We start from the raw sequence: 19,287 nt of genomic DNA, 5'->3' as shown, positions 1-19,287 counted from the left end.
AATGGCAGCATATAAATACATTTAATAAATAAATAAATATATATATATATGCTTGACAAATAAAAAAAATCTGTTTTATATATAAGATAACAGATAAACATAATTTGAATACATGATTTTAACTCTACTGGTGCAACTCCATGTGGTTAACTTACTACGTGATGCCTCTCTGAGAGCCAGGTTCAGGCATTGTGCGACTAATGTCTAATAATGATTCACTTAACAACGGTGGCAAGAAAGGTCGTAAAACGGGGCAAAATGTTTACCTTAACAACCGAAATGTTGGGGCTCAACTGTGGTCGAGGACTACCTGTAGTACCTAAGGAAAAGGACCGAGTGGAGGGGGGGGGCAGCGAGCCAGGAGACCCTGGGCAACTCCGAGCCGGCCTAGCGGGCCCCGAGGGGCGCTGGTGGGAAGACGCGAAGGAGGGACGAAGACCACGCAGGCCGCCTGGACCAGCGCAGGAAAGGCGGGAGGCGGGAGAGGGCAGCTGGAAGTTCCGCCGCCACGCCACGCCGCGCCGCCCGAGGCCGAAGCGGAGCCGCCTGTAGACTGAGGGGCCCCCGAGACGCCGCCGCCGCCGCTTTAACGGTCCGCGAACGAAGGGCGAGGCCGCCGGCGCCGCCGCCCGAGCGAGGCGGGGGCCAGAGCCGGCTCTTCCCCGGCCAGGCCAGCGGCGGCCATGGCCCGCGGCGGTGAAGAGGAAGGCCGCCCGCCCGAACAGGCCGCCTCGCCTCCGGAGGCCTCCCAAGGCGTCGGTTCTGGGCGCCCGGCGCCTCCTCCTGCTCGGGTGCCGCGGCTGGGCCTGGCCCTGGCCTTCCTGGCGGCGCTGTTGGCGGCCAAATACTACCGGGACGCGGAGGCCGCCCGGCGGCAGGTAATGAGGAGTGAGACGGGGGGAAGGGGGAGGAGGGCGGTCGGGGCTTGGGGGGGGGTGCGGAGGGGTGGGGGGGGTAATGGGTTGTGGGGGCAGCTGTGGAGTCTCGGGACGTTGAAGGGGACTGAGGCTGAGAATGGTAATTAATCACATCATCATGATTAAGTACCATGATATGGTATGTTTCATGTTGCATTTCATCCTATATTATATTTCACGTTATCTTATATTGAATATAATATATTATGTGTGTGTGTCTTGTCTGTGTGTATGTGTGCATGTGTATATATATGTATCTCTGTGTATATATATATATGTGTGTGTGTGTGTATCTGTATATATATATATATATATATATACACATACACAGAAGAATAAAAAAGCGCAGAATCGAGTGGATGTGACTCCACTAAGCTAGGGCTGTAGAAAGAAAAATCTTGGTTAGGTAGGAGAAACCTGGCTAAAAGAAAAACACACATAAAACCTACGAAAAGTAAGAAGAAAATATATATGTGTGCGTATATGTGTGTGTGTGTATGTATATATATATATATATACATATATATATACGTATATGTGTGTGTGTGTGTGTGTGTATAGTTAATATTTCAGGTTTCTTCCCGTGTAATTGTGGATATATCCCTAAAAGGGTAGAAGCATACACATACATACACACACACACACACACACACACACATCATACATACGGGTTTTCTATCGAAGCAACCTGGTCTACCCAAATATGGGAAGGGGCATACTGCTTCCTTTCGCCTTTCAGCCCCAATCCAGGAGCCTTCAGGCAGTCGCTTTCACGACAAACTATTTTGTGTTAAATTTATATTTACTGACAAAGAAATAAAGGGAGAACTAGTATAGATCTATTTTAAGCTATTTAGTTCTCATCAGCTAGCCATATCCTTACTTGGATTCGAACTTGGACTGCCTGCATGTTAGTTATTTCTTTATCAGCAAAATATAAATTTGGTATAAAATGGTTTGTTGTGAATGCGACTGCTTGAGGGCTCCTGGATTGGAGCTGAAAGGCGAAAGGGATGCAGTATGCTCCCTCCCACATGTTGGGGTAGACCAGGTGTCTTGATAGAAAAACACTTTATATATATATATATAGAGAGAGAGAGATAGAGAGAGAGAGAGAGAGAGAGAGAGAGAGAGAGAGAGAGATTTTATAATGAATATAATCATAATTAAGTATTAAATCATGATAAAGTACTGTAACCCCAAGGAGTGCAAGGAGCCTGCAGTCTACCAGGGCTTCTGCACAAGATACTCATAAGGCCTTTTGAGGTCATTGCGGTTTATTCTGGAGACAGTGGGGAGTAAAGATAGGGTCCTTCCCATGGTGCTTTTGACTCCCAGTTTAGAAGGGGGTTCAGAAGGGGCTTGATCACATTCTGTCATTAACGTGGCTTAAGTAACTGGCATTTTGGATGTGCAAAATGCAATCCTGAACCATCATGAAATGGCAAAAGGGCCTCAGCCTCACACACAGAACCTCCTTGTAAGGTAAAAACTGTCAGATATAAAGTGCATCTGCTAGTTGTTTACCTGATGGTTGTGCATCTTGTATGGATTAGCTAGGATTGTGTGTACCTGTGTCCTGTTGCATTGGATAACATCTATTTTATTTATGTATTTACATACATACAATATATGCATTCTCTGTCTGTCTGTCTGTTTCTCTCTCTCTCACACACACACACACACACACACACACGCACACGCACATGCAAAGTAATGAATGTACCTCATACTCCTGCCTCCTATTTTCCCCACAACCACAACTCTCTGTGATGGGTTAGGCCAGTGATGGCTTACCTTTTTGCCATCGCGTGCCAAAAGCAGGGTGGGAGCATGGTGGAGGGTGTCGAGCGCGCGTGTGCCCACACCCATAATACAATGTGCCCCACCCCTCGTGCATGCATGCATGACCCCCCCCCACGCTCCCCCTGCGTTTGGCACACGATGGCACAGTGGGCCCACTAGGCCTGTTTTTTGCCCTCCCCAGGCTCCAGAGGTTTTCTAGGAGCCTGGGGAGAGCAAAAACGGGCTTCCCCACCCCCCCCACTCCGGAGGCAGAAACGGCCTGTTTCCTGATTTCTGGTGGGCCCGAAAGGCCCAAAAATCAGCTGGCTGGCATACGCATGCATGCTGGTGCTGAGCTAGGGCAACGTTCGCATGCCCACGGATATGGCTCTGAGTGCTACCTGTGGCATGTGTGCCATAGGTAGGTTCGCCATCACAGGGTTAGGCTGAACCAGAGAGAATGACCCAAAGTCATCCATTCAGGTTTCATGCCTAAAGTGGGACTAGAACTCTGTGGTTGTTTGGACTGGACACCCAACCATGGCACATCTCCTAAGAATCTCCTAAGGAGTTTGAAAGGTATTTCTCCCAACTAAAGAGCTGTATAAAAATTGGGCAACAGCTTGTATTGTTTGGGGAAAATAAGCCCCATAAAATTCAGAAGTGTTTTTATTAGAAATAATTGTACATGTGATGTGAATGTTGATGTTTGGAAGAGTGTTTGTTCTTGGAGTGCTGGAAGTTGTTGAAAGCGCTCTCATCTTTTTATTACTAGGGTAATAAAAGCTGAGCTGCCCAGGGTTATGTACATAAGGCAGGCAGCCATCCTCAGCAGCATTAATAGAATGGTTTTCATTGGGTATCCGCTGTTCCAGGTGCCATAAAGCTGATGGGGGAGGGGGGGCATTTGAGGACAGACAAAAGAATGCACTTCTAAATACATACAACTGATTGGATTCTTTGCAGCCCTCAATTACTTTAAAGAAGGTTCCTGAAGGGAGGGGCAGAGGATAACTTTTCAGCACCCCCCCCCACTAAATTCATTCCTAAATACAGGTATTCCTCGATTTACAATCACTTTTGGAACTGGTACTTCTAGTGCATAGCAAGGCAGTGGTTAAGTGAGTCATGCACAATTTTATGACCATTTTCGCCATCGTCATTAAAAGAATCGATGAAGTTAAGAGAATCACGTGGTCTTTCAGCAAATCTAGCTTCCCTCATTGACTTGCTTGTCAGAAACCAGCTGGGAAGGTCACAAATCAGAATCCTGTGTGCCCAGGATGCTACAACCATTGTAAATGCATGCCGGTTGGTGCCAAGTGCCCGGATTTTGATCATGTGACCACAAGGATGCTGCAACATCCCTAAGTGCCAGGAGCCATTGCGTGTCGCTTTTTTCAGTGCCGTTTTAACTTGGAACAATAAATGATTGTAAGTCGAGGATTACCTTTAGATACAGACAGATGCAGATCGTTACGACCGGATAGAAATAATCTTTTTATTTTGCTTTGTTTTGTTTCCCTAAGATTTTGTGCCTTCAGATTCCAGGTTTTGACGCTTGCCATTTTGCAGGTAGTGCGAATACCCTGGGGGAAAGAAACGTATTTGGGAAATCAACACCCCAACTTGCAGAACATTATTATACTTGTAGGCATTTTAATGGCATTGCTCAGTCAAACGGATAACTGGTTGTACCTCACTGCATTTCAAACAGCCTTGGGCTGGTGCCACTAAAATAATGTCCTAGCCTTAAGTGCTTAGTGATGTCAGAGTTTTTGTAGCTCCTGAGCTTTCATCTCTTCCCAGTCCTAGCTTGGGATCCCTTCCCAACCCAGTTCTACTTTTCAATCAGCCCTGCAAGGCACTTAAGTGCTTTCCTGACCATAATTGACAACAACAGCAGCTTTCAGGCAGCATTAGCATCCTTTTAGGCTGGCAGATAGCAGATGGAAAATAAATGCTCTTCAGAGCTGTGGGAATTTTAATGGGGTGGCAAGCAGCATGGAAGCCTAGCAGAGGGAAGAGACCATATTACTCTAGGGAGATGGGGGGGAGGTCTGCCTGCACTCCATAACAGATGACATAGAAAATTTTAAACTCGTCCCCTCCAACCTCGCTTGAGACTGCTTGTTCATAGACCAGCATTTCTCAACTTTAAGACTTAAGGGCTTCAACTCCCAGATTTCCACAGGAGAATTCTGGGAATTGAAGTCCACATGTTTTAAAGGGACATGTCTTGAAGGGATGAGGAACATGTGTCCTTTTAGATACTGTTGGACTCCAACATCCAATGCTCTCTCCTAAAATCCAAAAAACTGTAGAGTTTCCATACTTCTAATCTTAACGACTTACTCATGTTTCCCATACTTTCTTATATCTCCAAAACATTGCCTGAGTTAATCATATATTTTTTTGGGCCAGCCTGGCAGTAATGAGCTGAGTTAGAAGGAATGTGGAGCTGTGGACTCAACCCATCGGGAGCATTTGCCTTAAGTGACTCATAGAAATTAATGGGAACTAGTGGGATAATTTAGCTATGGTTTTTTTTTTTTAATAACAGCTGCTACATCTCAGCCATGAGATAGAATATGTGTGGGGGCCAAACATCTCGCTGCATACTATGTAGCTTCCTATATGGAGGTTTTGCAATCATTTTGGGAGGCTAATTATAGGTCAGTGGTTAGAGTACAGGTAGTCCTCGACTTACGACCACCATTGAGTCCAAGATTTCTGTTGTTAAATGAGACATTTGTTAAGTGAATTTTGCCCCATTTTACGACCTTTCTTGCCACAGTTGTTAAGTGAATCACTCCATATGTTAAGTTGGTAACATGGTGGTTTAAGTGAATCTGGCTTCTCCGTTGATTTTGCTTGTCAAAAGATTGCAAAAAGTGATCACGTGATCTTGGGTAACCGCAATGGTCATAAGTTTGAACCAGTTGCCACGCATCATGGGGAGGCTGCAAAGGTCGTAAGTGTGAAAAATGGTCATAAGTCACTTTTTTCAGCGCCATTGCAATTTTGAGCAGTCGCTAAATGAACTGTTGTAAATCGAGGACTACCTATACATGGTTTGCATATAGATCAGGGGTGTCAAACTCAAGGCCCCGGGAGCCGGAGTCAGCCGCGGGGTGCTTAGATCTGGCCCACGAAGCTGCCCTAGAAACAGCAAAGGACCGGCCCACGGTGCCTCTGCCAGTGAAAATGGAGTTCAAGGGGGCTGCATACGGCTCTCTCGAGCTCCATCTTTACTGTCGGAGGGCGGCAGGAGGTCATCACAGCTAAAAAGGGAGGTCTGGAGCCCCTTTTTGCTGGCAAAGCATTTGTGCCGCCACTGACGCCCCCGACACAAGTGACATCAAGCTGGCCATGCCCACCCTGGCCCCCAAGCTCAAACACAACCCTGATGCGGCCCTCAGTGAAATCGAGTTTGACACCCCAGATATAGACAGTTGTAGGTTTGATTTCAGCCGTACCAAAACAAGCTGAAACCCTTCCCCGCACATCCCGTTTTTGGCCTCCCAAACCACCCACACATCACATTTTTGCCCTCCCCAGCCCCCAGGAGCACTCTGCAGGCCTCCCAAACCCTCTGTGCATCCCACATTTGTGAAAAACGGGCCCATTTTTTGCAAAAACAGGACACGCAGAGGGTTTGAGAGGCCTGCAGAGTGCTCCTAGGGGCCAGGGAGTGCAAAAACCGGACGCGTGGAGGCCAAAAACTTTTTTTTCTTGTTTTCCTCTTCGAAATCTTGGTGCGTCTTATACTCCGGTGCGTCTTATAGTCCGAAAAATACAGCATACTGTAGCCACCATACTGCAGAAAAAACAGTGAGCTAGGAGTTGCAACTTGTTATAATGCAGATTCCTCCTCTCTTGTGTGGTAGCCAGTTTATTCTTACTTTGTGTCAAAACAATTCACCAGAAATAAAGTGACAGTGGGAGAAATACAAGGAGAATGCCTTGTCTCATATCACACAGATTGATAATAAATGTTTGTATAACTTCAGCAGTCTATTTGCAGTTAATTGCAGAGATTTTTAAAAAATTCAAATCATCTATATTTATTTGTAAGACAAATAACTTTCAGGATAGAAAATCTTCTCAAAACAGATTATGAAGGAAAATGTGATATTCCCCACTATCCTGTCAGAGCGGAAGAAGCTTCTGGATGAGAACGCTTCAACCATCATAAATATGAGTCAGCCGTCAAGCCTCTGGATGTAAATCACATGACCATGGGGAATGCTGCAATGGTCATAAGTGTGAAAAATGGCCATAGGTCACTATTTTCAGTGCCATTGACAAAACAGTGGCTGGGGAAGTTAGCGTCTTGTTCGCTTTTAAGTTCAATTCCAAACGCAGTTATGACGCAAAGTTCTCTTCAGTTAAGTGCATTTGTGAGGCAAATTCGATAACAACCCGATCTTTTTTATGCCTGCTATTCTAGCAAATAGCAGGGAGGTAATTATCTTTTTAGGGACGCGGTGGCTCAGTGGCTAAGACGCTGAGCTTGTGGATCGAAAGGTTGGCAGTTCAGCGGTCGAATCCCTAGTGGCGCGTAATGGGGTGAGCTCCTGTCACTTGTCCCAGCTTCTGCCAACCTAGCAGTTCGAAAGCCCGTAAAAAATGCAAGTAGAAAAATAGGGACCACCTTTGGTGGGAAGATAACAGTGCTTCGTGCGCCTTCACCGTTTAGTCATGCCAGCCACATGACCACGGAGACGTCTTTGGACAGTGCTGGCTCTTTGGCTTTGAAACGGAGATGAGCACCGCCCCCTAGAGTCGGGAACAACTAGCACATATGTGCGAGGGGAACCTTTACCTTTACCTTTAATTATCTTTTGATTTCATCTTGTAAAGTTGACTTGCCTTCTATAACACATCAGCCTATTTCTGATTGGCCTTTGCTTCTAGACTAAAACAGGTGCCTTGCAATCACGAACCTCCACTTTGGAGAATTATGTTCTGAAAAGTTTGTATCAGAAGGCTTTGCCTCAGAAGAGTGAAAATGAAAGAGGAAATTGATTCTTTCTTCTCTTCACTTTTTCCTAACATAATTCACTCCTGTGATGTTAGTCTTGCTGGGTGAAGATTTTGTTTTCTGTGCCAGAAAGGGGGAAAAAAAATTTCCTCTTTGAGGGAGATGATTGGATTCTAAATTTGATAAATACACAAAAAAATCAAAGATGATGCATGCATTTTTTCATAAACATAGCTAACACCTTTCTCATGAATGGTGTGCTGGCCTAGAGGTGGAGTTTTCGTCTCACAATCAGGAGGCTGTGAGTTCAATCCTAGGTAGAGGCAGATATTCCTCTCTGGGCACAATGAGAATATATCTGCTGAATATAACTCTGCATTGGTGACAGGAAGCGCATCCGGCCAGTAAACACTCAGCTCCATTCAATTGCCCGGACTCCACCCCACAAAGGATTATGGGGTCATTAAAAGGAGATGATGATGATGATGATGATGATGATGATGATAGCTAATACTTTACTCAAACTGGTGTTCCTTGGGTGTATCGGACCAACAAACCTAATACTCAGAGATGAAGTCTAACACAACTGGAGGGTTGTTAGTACTGTAGAGGAAGGCTGGCTTATAAATAAGGGTATTTAAAAATTAATTAAAATGGCAGATGTCAGATTTAGCTATGCTGCGTCCATGCAATTTTCTTAACAATATTATAGAAGTGGGTTGGAATTTCTTTTTTGGTCTAGTTTACAGCTACAGTTATGAAGAAGCATATAGTAGTCCTCGATTTATGACTGGTCCCTTAGTGACGATTTGAAGTTCTGACAGACTTCTGAGTACAGTTTTTATGGCCCAGTTCTGAAGGTTTGATAGTCCCCCACCTTGCAATCATGTGATTGGACTTTAGTGCTCAGCATCGAGGTGTTGTGGCATGTCAGCGGCCTGTGCAGCTAGTAGCTGATTCAGACAGCGAGGAGGCTGGTGTGGTGATGCGCCAGCAGCCTGTGCAGCTGGCACTTGAGTCAGACAATGAGGAGGCTGGAGAAGATGTGGTGCCAGAGGCGGGGATTCAGCCAGGGTCTTCAGAACCTCCAGAAGCTCCCATAAGTGAAGAGGAAGAAGAGGAGGAGCCTCTTCTCGATGCACAAGCACACAGAGCTGCCAGAAGGCAGGAGTGGCTCCTCAGGAGGAGGTCTCCTTCGAGAGTAAGGCTTGGGGCTAATTGGCCACTCCCCTAGCCTATTTAAGGAAGGATGTCAACTGAGGCAATTTGTAGGAAACAACTTCATTCATATTCCTTTGCGTCTTGATTCCAGAAATGTCTGATTGGCTCTTGCTCCTTTCTTGTCAGTTTTCCTGCAAATTGCTTCTGGGCATTCTGCCAACCACAGTAAGATTACGGTTATCTGTTTCAGAATTGAGTTATTATTCTTTGGATTCTTGTCAGCTGTTAATGAAGTTAAATTAACAGCCCTTGTTCAGAAAAGACTGATTTAAACTATACTTGTGTTTGAACAACTACTAAGAAAAACTCATTAGTTGTCCTTAATTAATAAACTAAGGTTTGTACGGACTTTGTGTGTGCTGCATTCTTTGGGGTCTGTAGCTGGCAGAACACCAGGCTGCTCACTGTGTCCCTTCATGTAACCATGATTTATGATAGTTTTTGCCAGAAACCAGCATTTACTTTTGGTTTTCAGCAAAATCCACACCAAACTATGGATTCATTTAATGACCACAGCATTCACTTACCAACCTTCATTAAAAAAAAGATAAAATCATGAGCTTTTATCAGCCACCATGCAATGACACCTAATCAAGCTACCATAGCTACAATAGTCATGACTTATGACCATGATGGGCAGGCTCTATTATGATCATAAATTGAGGACTACCTATACTTACTTTCTTCTAGCATGTCTACTGCTTCTGTCAAAATTAAATCCTTTGCCTCCTGGAGTTTCTTCAACATTACAATACCGAGTTGGAAAAATCATTTTCCAGCTGTTCTGCATTATACCTGTTTTGATGAAATGATCTATCTGCTTATTTCATTTACCTGAAAGAGGAGCTTCCGACCTGCATATCTTACCTGCCCAGGTGCATATCCTTGTAACTAGCTTGGGTGACAAGACAGATGATTAATTTGAATTTCTTTATTTCATGAACGTATGACTTAAACTAAGAATCCCTTTCCTTCCACTTAGGAAACAGCCCTGAAATCTCTGGGAAATGAGGGACTTTTCCTCTTCTCTTCCCTGGATACTAACAATGATTTGTTCATCAGTCCTGAGGAATTCAAGCCAATTGCAGAGAAACTGACTGGTAAGTGTTCTAAGAATTCGAGAGCACAAATAACTGCTAAATATCGTTGATGTGCAAAAACGTGTCTACCATTTTTTTTCCTTATGGCTTAATACTGTGTATTGTACTCCTTTAGTTATGAAGTGGCTAAGCAGTGTGTGTATACCGTGTTTCCCCGAAAATAAGACCCTGTCTTATATATTTTTTTTAACCCTGAAATAAGCGCTTGGTCTTATTGCCATGCGCTCAAAAGCCCGATTGGGCTTATTATCGGGGGATGTCTTATTTTGGGGGAAAACAGGGTATGTAGAAATGACTTGTTTTTAATTGTTCAAATGATCTCATGTTCTATATAAGTTCCCTGATTTCCCGTACAGCACTTCCTTTAATTCACAAGGAGTGACACCAGGATGGAATTTCTCCCACTGATTTTGTTTCGTTCAGTAGTGTTACTGTCACTAGTAAGGAAAGATCCTATCCTTTAAAAAAAAAAAAATCAGATTTGTGAAAACATGGGATGGGTCGTGGGTGCTTTCTCAAAATGGCTTCCGTGAGGGAACTGTTGCAATAATGTAAACAAAACCCACATTGGTCCAGTATGTTTTTTGCTATCTCTTTTTTTCTTCTTTTCCTTTCATTTTTCGGCAAATAGCTACACCTAAATGGTAAGATTTTGTTTTGTTCTGCCATGATTACAAGCTTTGGAGTGAAGAGTTCTCAGGTGTTTGGACACTGTTTATAGGTATTCAGGTGGTGGAAGCAGCCTAATGCAAGAGATTGATGGCCGCTTGAAACCAGCTTTAGTAGCTGTATGATAACAGTTCTCTTTTCTTCTGCAATAGGCCTACCATAAAGTAGCTACTACAGCTGGTTTAGATATCGGGAGCTGTGTGGTGGCCCATAAAAAGTTCATGGTTTTTTTCAGGGACTGTAAATTCTGACTTGAATTTCAGTTGTATGAATTGCCTGCCCTTTGCTGGCTTTGGCGGGAAAGGTATCCCTTGTAAATCCATCATGCATAGATGCCAGCCCTACAGTATATGTATGTACATTGTGTGTGTGTCTGAGAGAGGGAGAGAGACAGAAGTGCCCACAGCTTCTTCCTCAGCTCAGTTTGATTTTTGAAGGGCAAGGGCGATGGGTTCTCCGGGTTTTTTTGGAAAGGCTTATGTGTCAGATGCTGTTCTCATCAAGGACAATTTTTGTGCGCGTAAAGCTGCTGTTCCCATTGGTGTAAGTACTGGTTTTGGCTAGGGCTTAAAAGGGATTCAGCACAGCTGAAGGCAAGAGGGCTCTGCTGTCAGGTGACCAAAGAGCTGTTCATGGTGAGGTGTCAATGGACTATTCTGAACTCAGAAATCTCTTTGCGTGCAGTATCACAATGTCAAGATTTCTATCTACTGGTTACTTAGGACTGTCTTGACGATGTATTTGCTTGGGAAATGGATCTGGTTGCTTTTACAGGTAGTGCTCAATTTACATCTCCAATTGAGACCAGGATTTCAGTTGCTAAACAAGGCAGTTGTTAAGTGAGTCACACCTAATTTTATGACCTATTTGCCATCGTTAAATGAATCGCATAGTTGTTAAGCAAATCCAGCTTCCCATTGATTTTGCTTGTGGGAAACCAGCAGGGGAGTGTTGTGGTCCACCAGCAGCCTGCTGAGGAAGAACATGGGACAGTCCTGGAGTCAGGGGAAGGCCCGGACGAGGGCTCTGCGTCGGAGGCAGAGATGGGGCCAGGGCCATCTGGGAGCAATGTACGGACTCCGGAGCCTCCAGAGGCTGACAGCAGAGAGGCAGAGGAACAGGAGGAGCCTGTTCCTAGTGCACACATGCAAAGAGCTGCCAGAAGGCAAGAGCAGCTAAAGCAAAAAGGACGACTCGGGAGTAAAGCCAGAAGATGATTGGCCCCTCCCATAAGGCTTAAAAGACCAGCAACAAGCCGTTGGGTTCGATTCCAGTGCTTCTTGTCAGCGTCTCTTGAACTTTGTGGGGGTTTTGCCAAGAAAAGCCTTTGGCAGGTTGCCAGAGACAACAAAGGTTGGTGATAAGGCCGTAGGACTGGTTATTAAGAATTTTGTTTTGGATTTGAATTAAGTCTCAGCTGTTTTAATAGAATAGGTTTGTTGAGGACTGAATTGTGGGCCTTGGTCACAACAGGGAGGTGTACAAATGATCACATGACCCTGGGAAGCTAAAACTTCCCAGGGTCATAAATGAATGCCCTTTGCCAAATTTTGCTTTAATTTTGATCACATGACCACGGGGAAGCTGTAAGCGTGAGTCGTAAGTCTTCAAACTGTCGCTAAATGAATGGTTGTAAGTCAAGGACTACCTGTACAGGAAGGAAGGATTAATTTGGCCCATGCATATCTTATAAGGAGATCAAACTAAGTCGGAAACTAGAAAGGTTCTGTCAACCTTTCAGCTATTTTCTTCTTAGAAATCTTGTACTGTTGAACTACGCCAAGGATAAAAGCCTCGGTGACAGTATAGCATAGTGTTCACCAGCTTCTGTAGTTTGAGAGTCAAAACCTTACCAGGTTCTCCCTGGTCATGGAATATCCTCCTCATTTTGGCTGGATTCAGACACACTGGGCAATGGTGGCTTGTTTTAGTAATAACTTGCTGAACAAAGTATAGTGGCTTGTTTCACGTATGTTGTATGCCATACATCAGGTGTGCCCTACCTGAGACCGTCTCCTTCCCCCAAACCTTTGGGTGTGAACTTCAGAAGTTTCTGTAGAGATTGCCTAAGAGTGCTGATTTATCAGTGTTTCATTAATTGATTTCATTTTAATTTTACATTCAGACAGTTAAATTTTGGGGCTAATTTTTGTGCACGCACCACCTCCTTTGCATACTTTGGGGAGGAAGGGTCCCCAGTGAACCACTCCAGGACCATGTACAGGTCTCTGTCCAAAAAAAGCTTGGGCAGCCCTGCAGTAAACCTGATTCCTTCTACCACAAATGTGGCATTAAGCCAAACCCAGACAAATTTACCTTACCATTTCTGAATCAGATCCGTATTCTATTTCTTCCCAGCCCAAAGTATCTGGCAGCTGTATCCCCTCTCATCCCAAAATTATCCCCATCTTCCAGCTTGATGTGTAGTAAAGTGGAAGGAGCTCACTTAGCAGGAATCGGAGAAGAGGCAGGAGGAAATCCACAGGCCTTTTGCCTAAGCCTATTTATGGGAACAATAATAATTTTGCAATCCCTCTTAAGCCCCTGTGTCAATTACTGACGGTCTGTTGCTGCCACCTGGTGCATGGAGGTAGAATTCTTGAGCTCTGGTTCTCTTTTGGTACCCAATTCGAGGGTTTGTTTTACAGTAGTTGTAAAGCAGGGGTGTCAAACTCAATTTCATTGAGGGCTGCATCAGGATGTTTGACCTCGGGGGGGCATGGCCAAGATGGGCACGGCCAGCTCAACGTCATTCATCGAGGCTCCGTTTCCGGCCACGACGACCTCCTGCAGCCCTCTGCCAGTGAAAACGGAGCTTAGGATGCCTGAGTGTAGCCCTCCTGAGTTCCGTTTTCACTGGGCAGAGGGCTGCAGGAGGCCGTCGTGGCCGGAAACGGAGCTGAGGAGGCCTGGGTGTGGCTCTCCCGAGCTCCCTTTTCACTGGCAGATGCACCGTGAGCCGGTGCTTCACTGTTTCCAGGGCGGGCCTGCGGGCCAGATTTAAACACTCTGATCTGGTCTGCGGGCATTGAGTTTGACACCCCTGTTGTAAAGTGATAGCTTCCCAACTGCACAAGTGTACAATGTGTAATGCGCTGTCTCCTTCTGCTTGTTCTGTCATGACAGGGTAAATATAGTTGTATTAGATTGCAAATTGAGAAAGGGCAGTCGTAATAATTTGGGGCAAGCTTTTTTGGCTTGTGGCCTCCATTTTTGCAACCCACATCTGCCAAGTTGAGATTGAGATTTTGTTGGCTTTTTGAGTAGGCTTACCTGCTGACTTTTCCTTGTTTTTGTTTTAATGCTTGATTTTAATATCCGTAGCTTTAATTTTAGCTTTTATGTTTTTATTGCAATCTGCCATGATAATTTTGGTGGTGAAATGTGGAACGAGTTAAATGAGTCATTATGTTCGTGAGGACAGTTGGTGTAATTTTTAAATGCTTGACAACTTAAAAAAAAACTTGGAGCAAGGTTTCTCAGCATTAGCACTAGCTACCTGGTGAAGCCTATAAAGAGCAGATAGAAAGAATCGAATCCAATGTAAAGTCTTGCCTCAGCAGTCCCCTCAAGAAAGCAGAACTCTTGAAACAAGCAGCATTTCAAAAGGAACTTTTATTGAGAGACAGGGATAGCAAAGAGAATAGGCAGGATCTGAAGTTCCCGCCCTAAAATGTTAGGTTAAAAGTTACTTGTGGCCAGGGTGAATTTGATTTAAATCAAGTTGATTTAAATCACAATTTAAATCATGATTTAAATCACTAGTAAAAAGGCTTGATTTAAATCAACTCGATTTAAATCATAATTTTTAAAGAGCAACTGTCATCTCTGCTACTCCTTTGACCCACTGTTGACTCACCGATAGTCCCAGTGTTGCAGAATATACAGCCTCATGCTACATAACTAAGCTCCATTTCATGCTGAATAAACTAAATTATTTATGTATCTTAAATAGAAAACTATCTTACGATAGATTTTTACCCCAAAAGTTTTTTATTAAAATAAATTCGATAAAAATCAAAAAAATCTGATTTTTTTTTATTTTTTTTAAAAAAATCATTGATTTTTATCCACCTTGCTCGTGGCAAAAACCCTCCCCACTACTCAGTCCAACGGGAGCCAATCACCAGGTGTTGAGTTGCTGTGAGAACTTTAGACTGGAAGGTGATAAGTTGTTCTCAGGCACCAAGCTCTCGTCTTCTTCTGAGCTGAGACAAAACAGATGGCCTCAAGTCCATCCCTCCCTCCTGTATCCCAGGAAGATACATCAAAGTAAAGAAAGGCCAAAGCAGATGACAAGTCATAAAAATACCAAGGCCCCCTCCTTCAGCCAGAATGGCAGTGTCCCAATAGGAATCTATTGGGGACCTGATATCAATGATCACGTAATCCTTTGCACTCATCCCCTTAGATCAGTGTTTCTCAACCTTGGAAGCTTGAAGATGGGTGGACTTCAACTCCCAGAATCCCCCAGCCAGCAACGCTATATTGTCCACTCCACTATATTGTCTCTCAAGCTCTGTCTCCTGTAGCCTGTCTGGATTCAGAATAATCCCACCATTTACCAACTAAGAAAGATATCTGGGCAGCTTCCTTCACATTATTCAGGTAATTTCAGACGTCATATTTCCAAGGAACACGCTGCTGGCTGGGGGATTCTGGGAGTTGAAGTCCACCCATCTTCAAGCTTCCAAGGTTGAGAAACACTGCCTTGGATGCTATTATCTAAATGATTTTTAGATAAATTTCAGCCATTCTAATTTGGACAATAACTGTTATTGTGGATTCTGTGTGACAGTGTCTATCAATCAGTTGCGCTGTAGTGTAGCAGTGAGCTATTGTACACGAAACATTTATTTCACTAAAGAAGGTAATAACTCAGTAGGAGAGAAGGAATGAGATTAAGGGCCCACATCTTTTAAGACTGCAGTATTTCTATTTTATTTTATTTTCATTTTAGGAATGAAATTGCTGAAAACTCATATGATGGGATAATGGCAAAATTTTCAGACATGTTAAAACTGCTGTGTGATTTTGTTGTTCGGTGGCATTCAATTCCTAAAAAAGGAATTGTTTTTCTAAATAAATGTTACTTAACCATTTAGATCAGACCGTAGAAAACATCATTGGGTTTGTAAAGGATATACCTTATAGCAGTGATGGCTAACCTTTTCCAGACTGAGTGCCCAAAGTGCGTGTGTGCAAATGCGCATGTGCGTACCCCCAAAATGCAATGTGCGCACAGCCCCCTTATAACAGTGATAGCTAACCCTTTCCAGACCGAGTGCCCAAAGCGTGCATGTGCAAATGCACAAGCGCATGCCCGAACCCCCAAAATGCAATGCATGCACAGCCCCCGCGCATGCACGTGTGGTCCCCCGCACATGTCCTGCTCTTCTGCATGTGCCCCACACACATGCGTGCGTGCCCCCATGCTCCTGCCCCGTGCATGCACATGCAGCCCCCGCACGTGCCCCATCCCTACGCATGCGCGCACAGCCCCCCCCCACATGTATGTATGTCCCTCCCCACATGCACCCTGTTCCCACGCATGCATGGCAGAGACCCAAAGACCAGCTGGCTGTCGGGAAGCACGTGTGCATGCACAGTGGAGCTGAACTGAGGCAACCGCTCGCGTGCCATCAGAGAGGGCATTGTGTGCCACCTCTGGCACGCATGCCACAGGTTCGCCATCACAGCCTTATAGTGAAGCATAACATCAATGTTATCTTCATTCCTGCTGAGACATTTTTTCCTCTCTGCAACACCTGTTTCATGCCAACTTTTTCTGATCGCTAGAATTTGTGTCCTCAATTCCATATTTTTTTGCATATTAAAAATGAGGTTTTGCTCCATTCAGGCATGGTTCCTGTGTCTGGCACTGAGGAGGAAGAGGTGACGGATCCCAATGGGGAGACAATCTCCATCCTTGCAAAATTCCAGCCTCTGTTGATGGAAACCATGACAAAGAGCAAAGATGGCTTCCTTGGCGTGAGTAGCACATGTTTTGAAAACATTGCAGCTACAGACACATGTGGGGGAGGAGACAGTTTCAGTCAGCAGTTCTGTGAATCCAGTCCTTCAATCTATTGGTCTTTATTCTGGTCACAGATCAACATAAAGGGGTCCAGGGCAGTTACCAAAAAGAAGCATAAACATGTAAAAGATGTATAACAGATATAAAAAGATGAACATTTTAAAACATACACATCGTATAAAATATGTGTAAATCTAAAGCTAAGAATCTATAAGCAACATAGAGATAGCCCTCGATTTATGGCCGTTCAATTTTTTTTTATTATTTGATTTATATGCCGCCCTTCTCCGGAGACTCAGGGCGGCTTACAATGCGTTAAGCAATAGCCTTCATACTTTTGTATATTTTATACAAAGTCAGCTTATTGCCCCCACAAACTGGGTCCTCATTTCACCTACCTTAGAAAGGATGGAAGGCTGAGTCAACCTTGAGCCTTGGCGAGATTCGAACCTGCAGTACTTGCAGGCAGCTGTTCTTAATAACAGGGTGCTTTAGACCACTGTACTACCAAGGCTCTTTAATGACTGTTCGGTGTTATGAGGGTTCTGAAAAAAGTGACTCATGACCAGTTCTTGCATTTACGAAAATCACAGCATCCCCTCAATCACAGGATCAAAATTTGGGCAGTGGAACAACTGGCATGTATTTACAATATTATTGCAGTGTCCCAGATTGCCATTTGAAACTTTCCCAGCTGGTTTCTGGCAAGCAAAGTCGTTTCACTTAACAACTGCAGTGATTTGTTTAACAACCGTGGGGAAAAAGGGTCCCAAAATCAGGCAAAGCTCACTCATCTTGGATAGCAATGGAAATTGTGGTCCCAATTGTGTTGGTAAGTTGAGGAGTACTTGCAATCTCTATAAATTAGGTTTGCTTATTTTCTTTAGATTTCCCATGTAGCCTTTACTGGGCTCCGCAACTGGACAGCTCCTGCTTCTCCTCTCAGTGTGAAGTTTGCTCGACAATTCAAGGCGTTTCTTCCCCCAAAGAATAAGTTGGAACTTGGTGACCCATGGTGGATCATTCCCAGTGAACTAAACATCTTTACCGGATATCTTCCCAATAATCGTTTCTACCCTCCAGCTCCCAAAGGCAAGGAGGTAAGTGTTGTGCTTCCTAATGAGGAAGAGAAAATAATCTGTGCAATTGTCGAGTGGAGCTTCTTGAATTTATTTTATTTATTTATTTTATTTTATTAAATTTCTATACCGCCCTTCTCCCGAAGGACTCAGGGCAGTGAACAGCCACAAGATAAAACACATAAATACAAAAATTTAAAATAAAATAAAAACGAATTAAATAATTTGGCTGAACAAATTTAAAATACCCCATAATTTAAAAACAAATTAAAATTTACATTTAACAAGGGGAGAAGATTTAGGCCAGGCCAGCTTGATGAAATAAAAAAGTCTTAAGCTTTTATACAATGGTGAGGTGGTTGATTCTTATTAAAAGGGTAATTCTACACCTTTAATTTTATTTATTGGGAAATGGAGCTAAATGCCTATAATTTCTGAATTCTGTCTATATAACAGTGTTTCTCAGTCTTAGAAACTTCAAGTCCTTTGGATTTCAACTCCCAGAATTCCCCAGCCAGCATGCCTGGGGAATAGAAAATAGAAAATAGAAAGAAAGCCTGCTGGCTGGGGAATTCTGAGATTTTGAAATCCACAGGTCTTTAAGTCGCAGATATTGAAAAACACTGGGGTATAAGATGATTCATTACATCCAGTCCCTGCAAACCTACTTGAGAGGAAGGCTTTGGAAAGAGGGGGGAGGGGGAGAGAAAGCAATGATATTTTAGTGCAGCACTTTCTGAATCACAGAAAGAAATATTGTGGATCGATAAGAGCACAAAGTAGAAATGCAGTGCAAATGGGCAGATCAATTTCCAGTCCTTGGCAGCTGCCCATTGGAATATTGGATAACGTGTATTAAAGACCAAAACCACTGTGATTACTATAAGAAATATTCAGTAATGACGGGAGCTATAAATTATTGAAAGGAGCAAAGAAACAGGAGGGAAAGCGAAGAACTAAGATACCTATAGTTGAGCCGTATTTCAGAACGACATTTATCTCTGGTGAGGAGAGGCAGCTGGGGTATGTTTCCTGTCATAGAAAGACAATGTGACGGGAGTTTTAATAGCTTTTTTCAAGAACCTGACAGGTAACTTATACCAAGGATTTCAAGATACCGTATTTTTCGAAGTATAAAACACTCCGGACTATAAGACGTACCTACCTTTTTTGGTGAGGAAAACAAGAAAAAGAAATCTGCCTCTGCCTCCCAGCAATTTTGCCTCCTTGCAGCAAACAGCAAATAGCCTACTTTACTTTCATTTTCATTTTCAGCATAGCTTGATTAACACACACACAAAAAAAATCTGCTCCCAGCAATTTACCTCCTTGCAGCAAGCAGCAGAGGCCCACGCAGCAATAGGCCATGGCAATCCCTGCAGCCTGAAACAGCTGAGAGTTGGGAGGCCGATCCAACGGACAATCAACTTGCGCTAATTAGGCTATGCTGAAGCTGAAATGGGCTGTTTCTTCTTGTTGCAAGGAGGTAAAT

At 43.9% G+C, this 19,287-nt stretch overlaps 1 protein-coding gene across 1 annotated transcript in view; it reads left to right on the top strand.

The window, feature by feature from the left end:
- Positions 1-368: 368 nt before the first annotated feature.
- SELENON (selenoprotein N) overlaps positions 369-19,287 on the top strand; it is a 34,466-nt gene continuing 15,547 nt past the window's right edge. The window contains exons 1-4 of the mRNA XM_060691453.2: positions 369-878; positions 9,893-10,010; positions 16,540-16,670; positions 17,604-17,816. Coding sequence (XP_060547436.2) covers positions 684-878; positions 9,893-10,010; positions 16,540-16,670; positions 17,604-17,816 — 657 coding nt within the window. The 5' untranslated portion in view covers positions 369-683. The remainder of the gene's footprint in view (positions 879-9,892; positions 10,011-16,539; positions 16,671-17,603; positions 17,817-19,287) is intronic.

This window comes from Pantherophis guttatus, chromosome 10 (assembly GCF_059756535.1).
Source record: "Pantherophis guttatus breed Tessera chromosome 10, ASM5975653v1, whole genome shotgun sequence".
In the NCBI taxonomy this organism is placed as follows: Eukaryota; Metazoa; Chordata; class Lepidosauria; order Squamata; family Colubridae; genus Pantherophis; species Pantherophis guttatus.
This window is presented reverse-complemented; position numbering and strand designations above follow the sequence as displayed.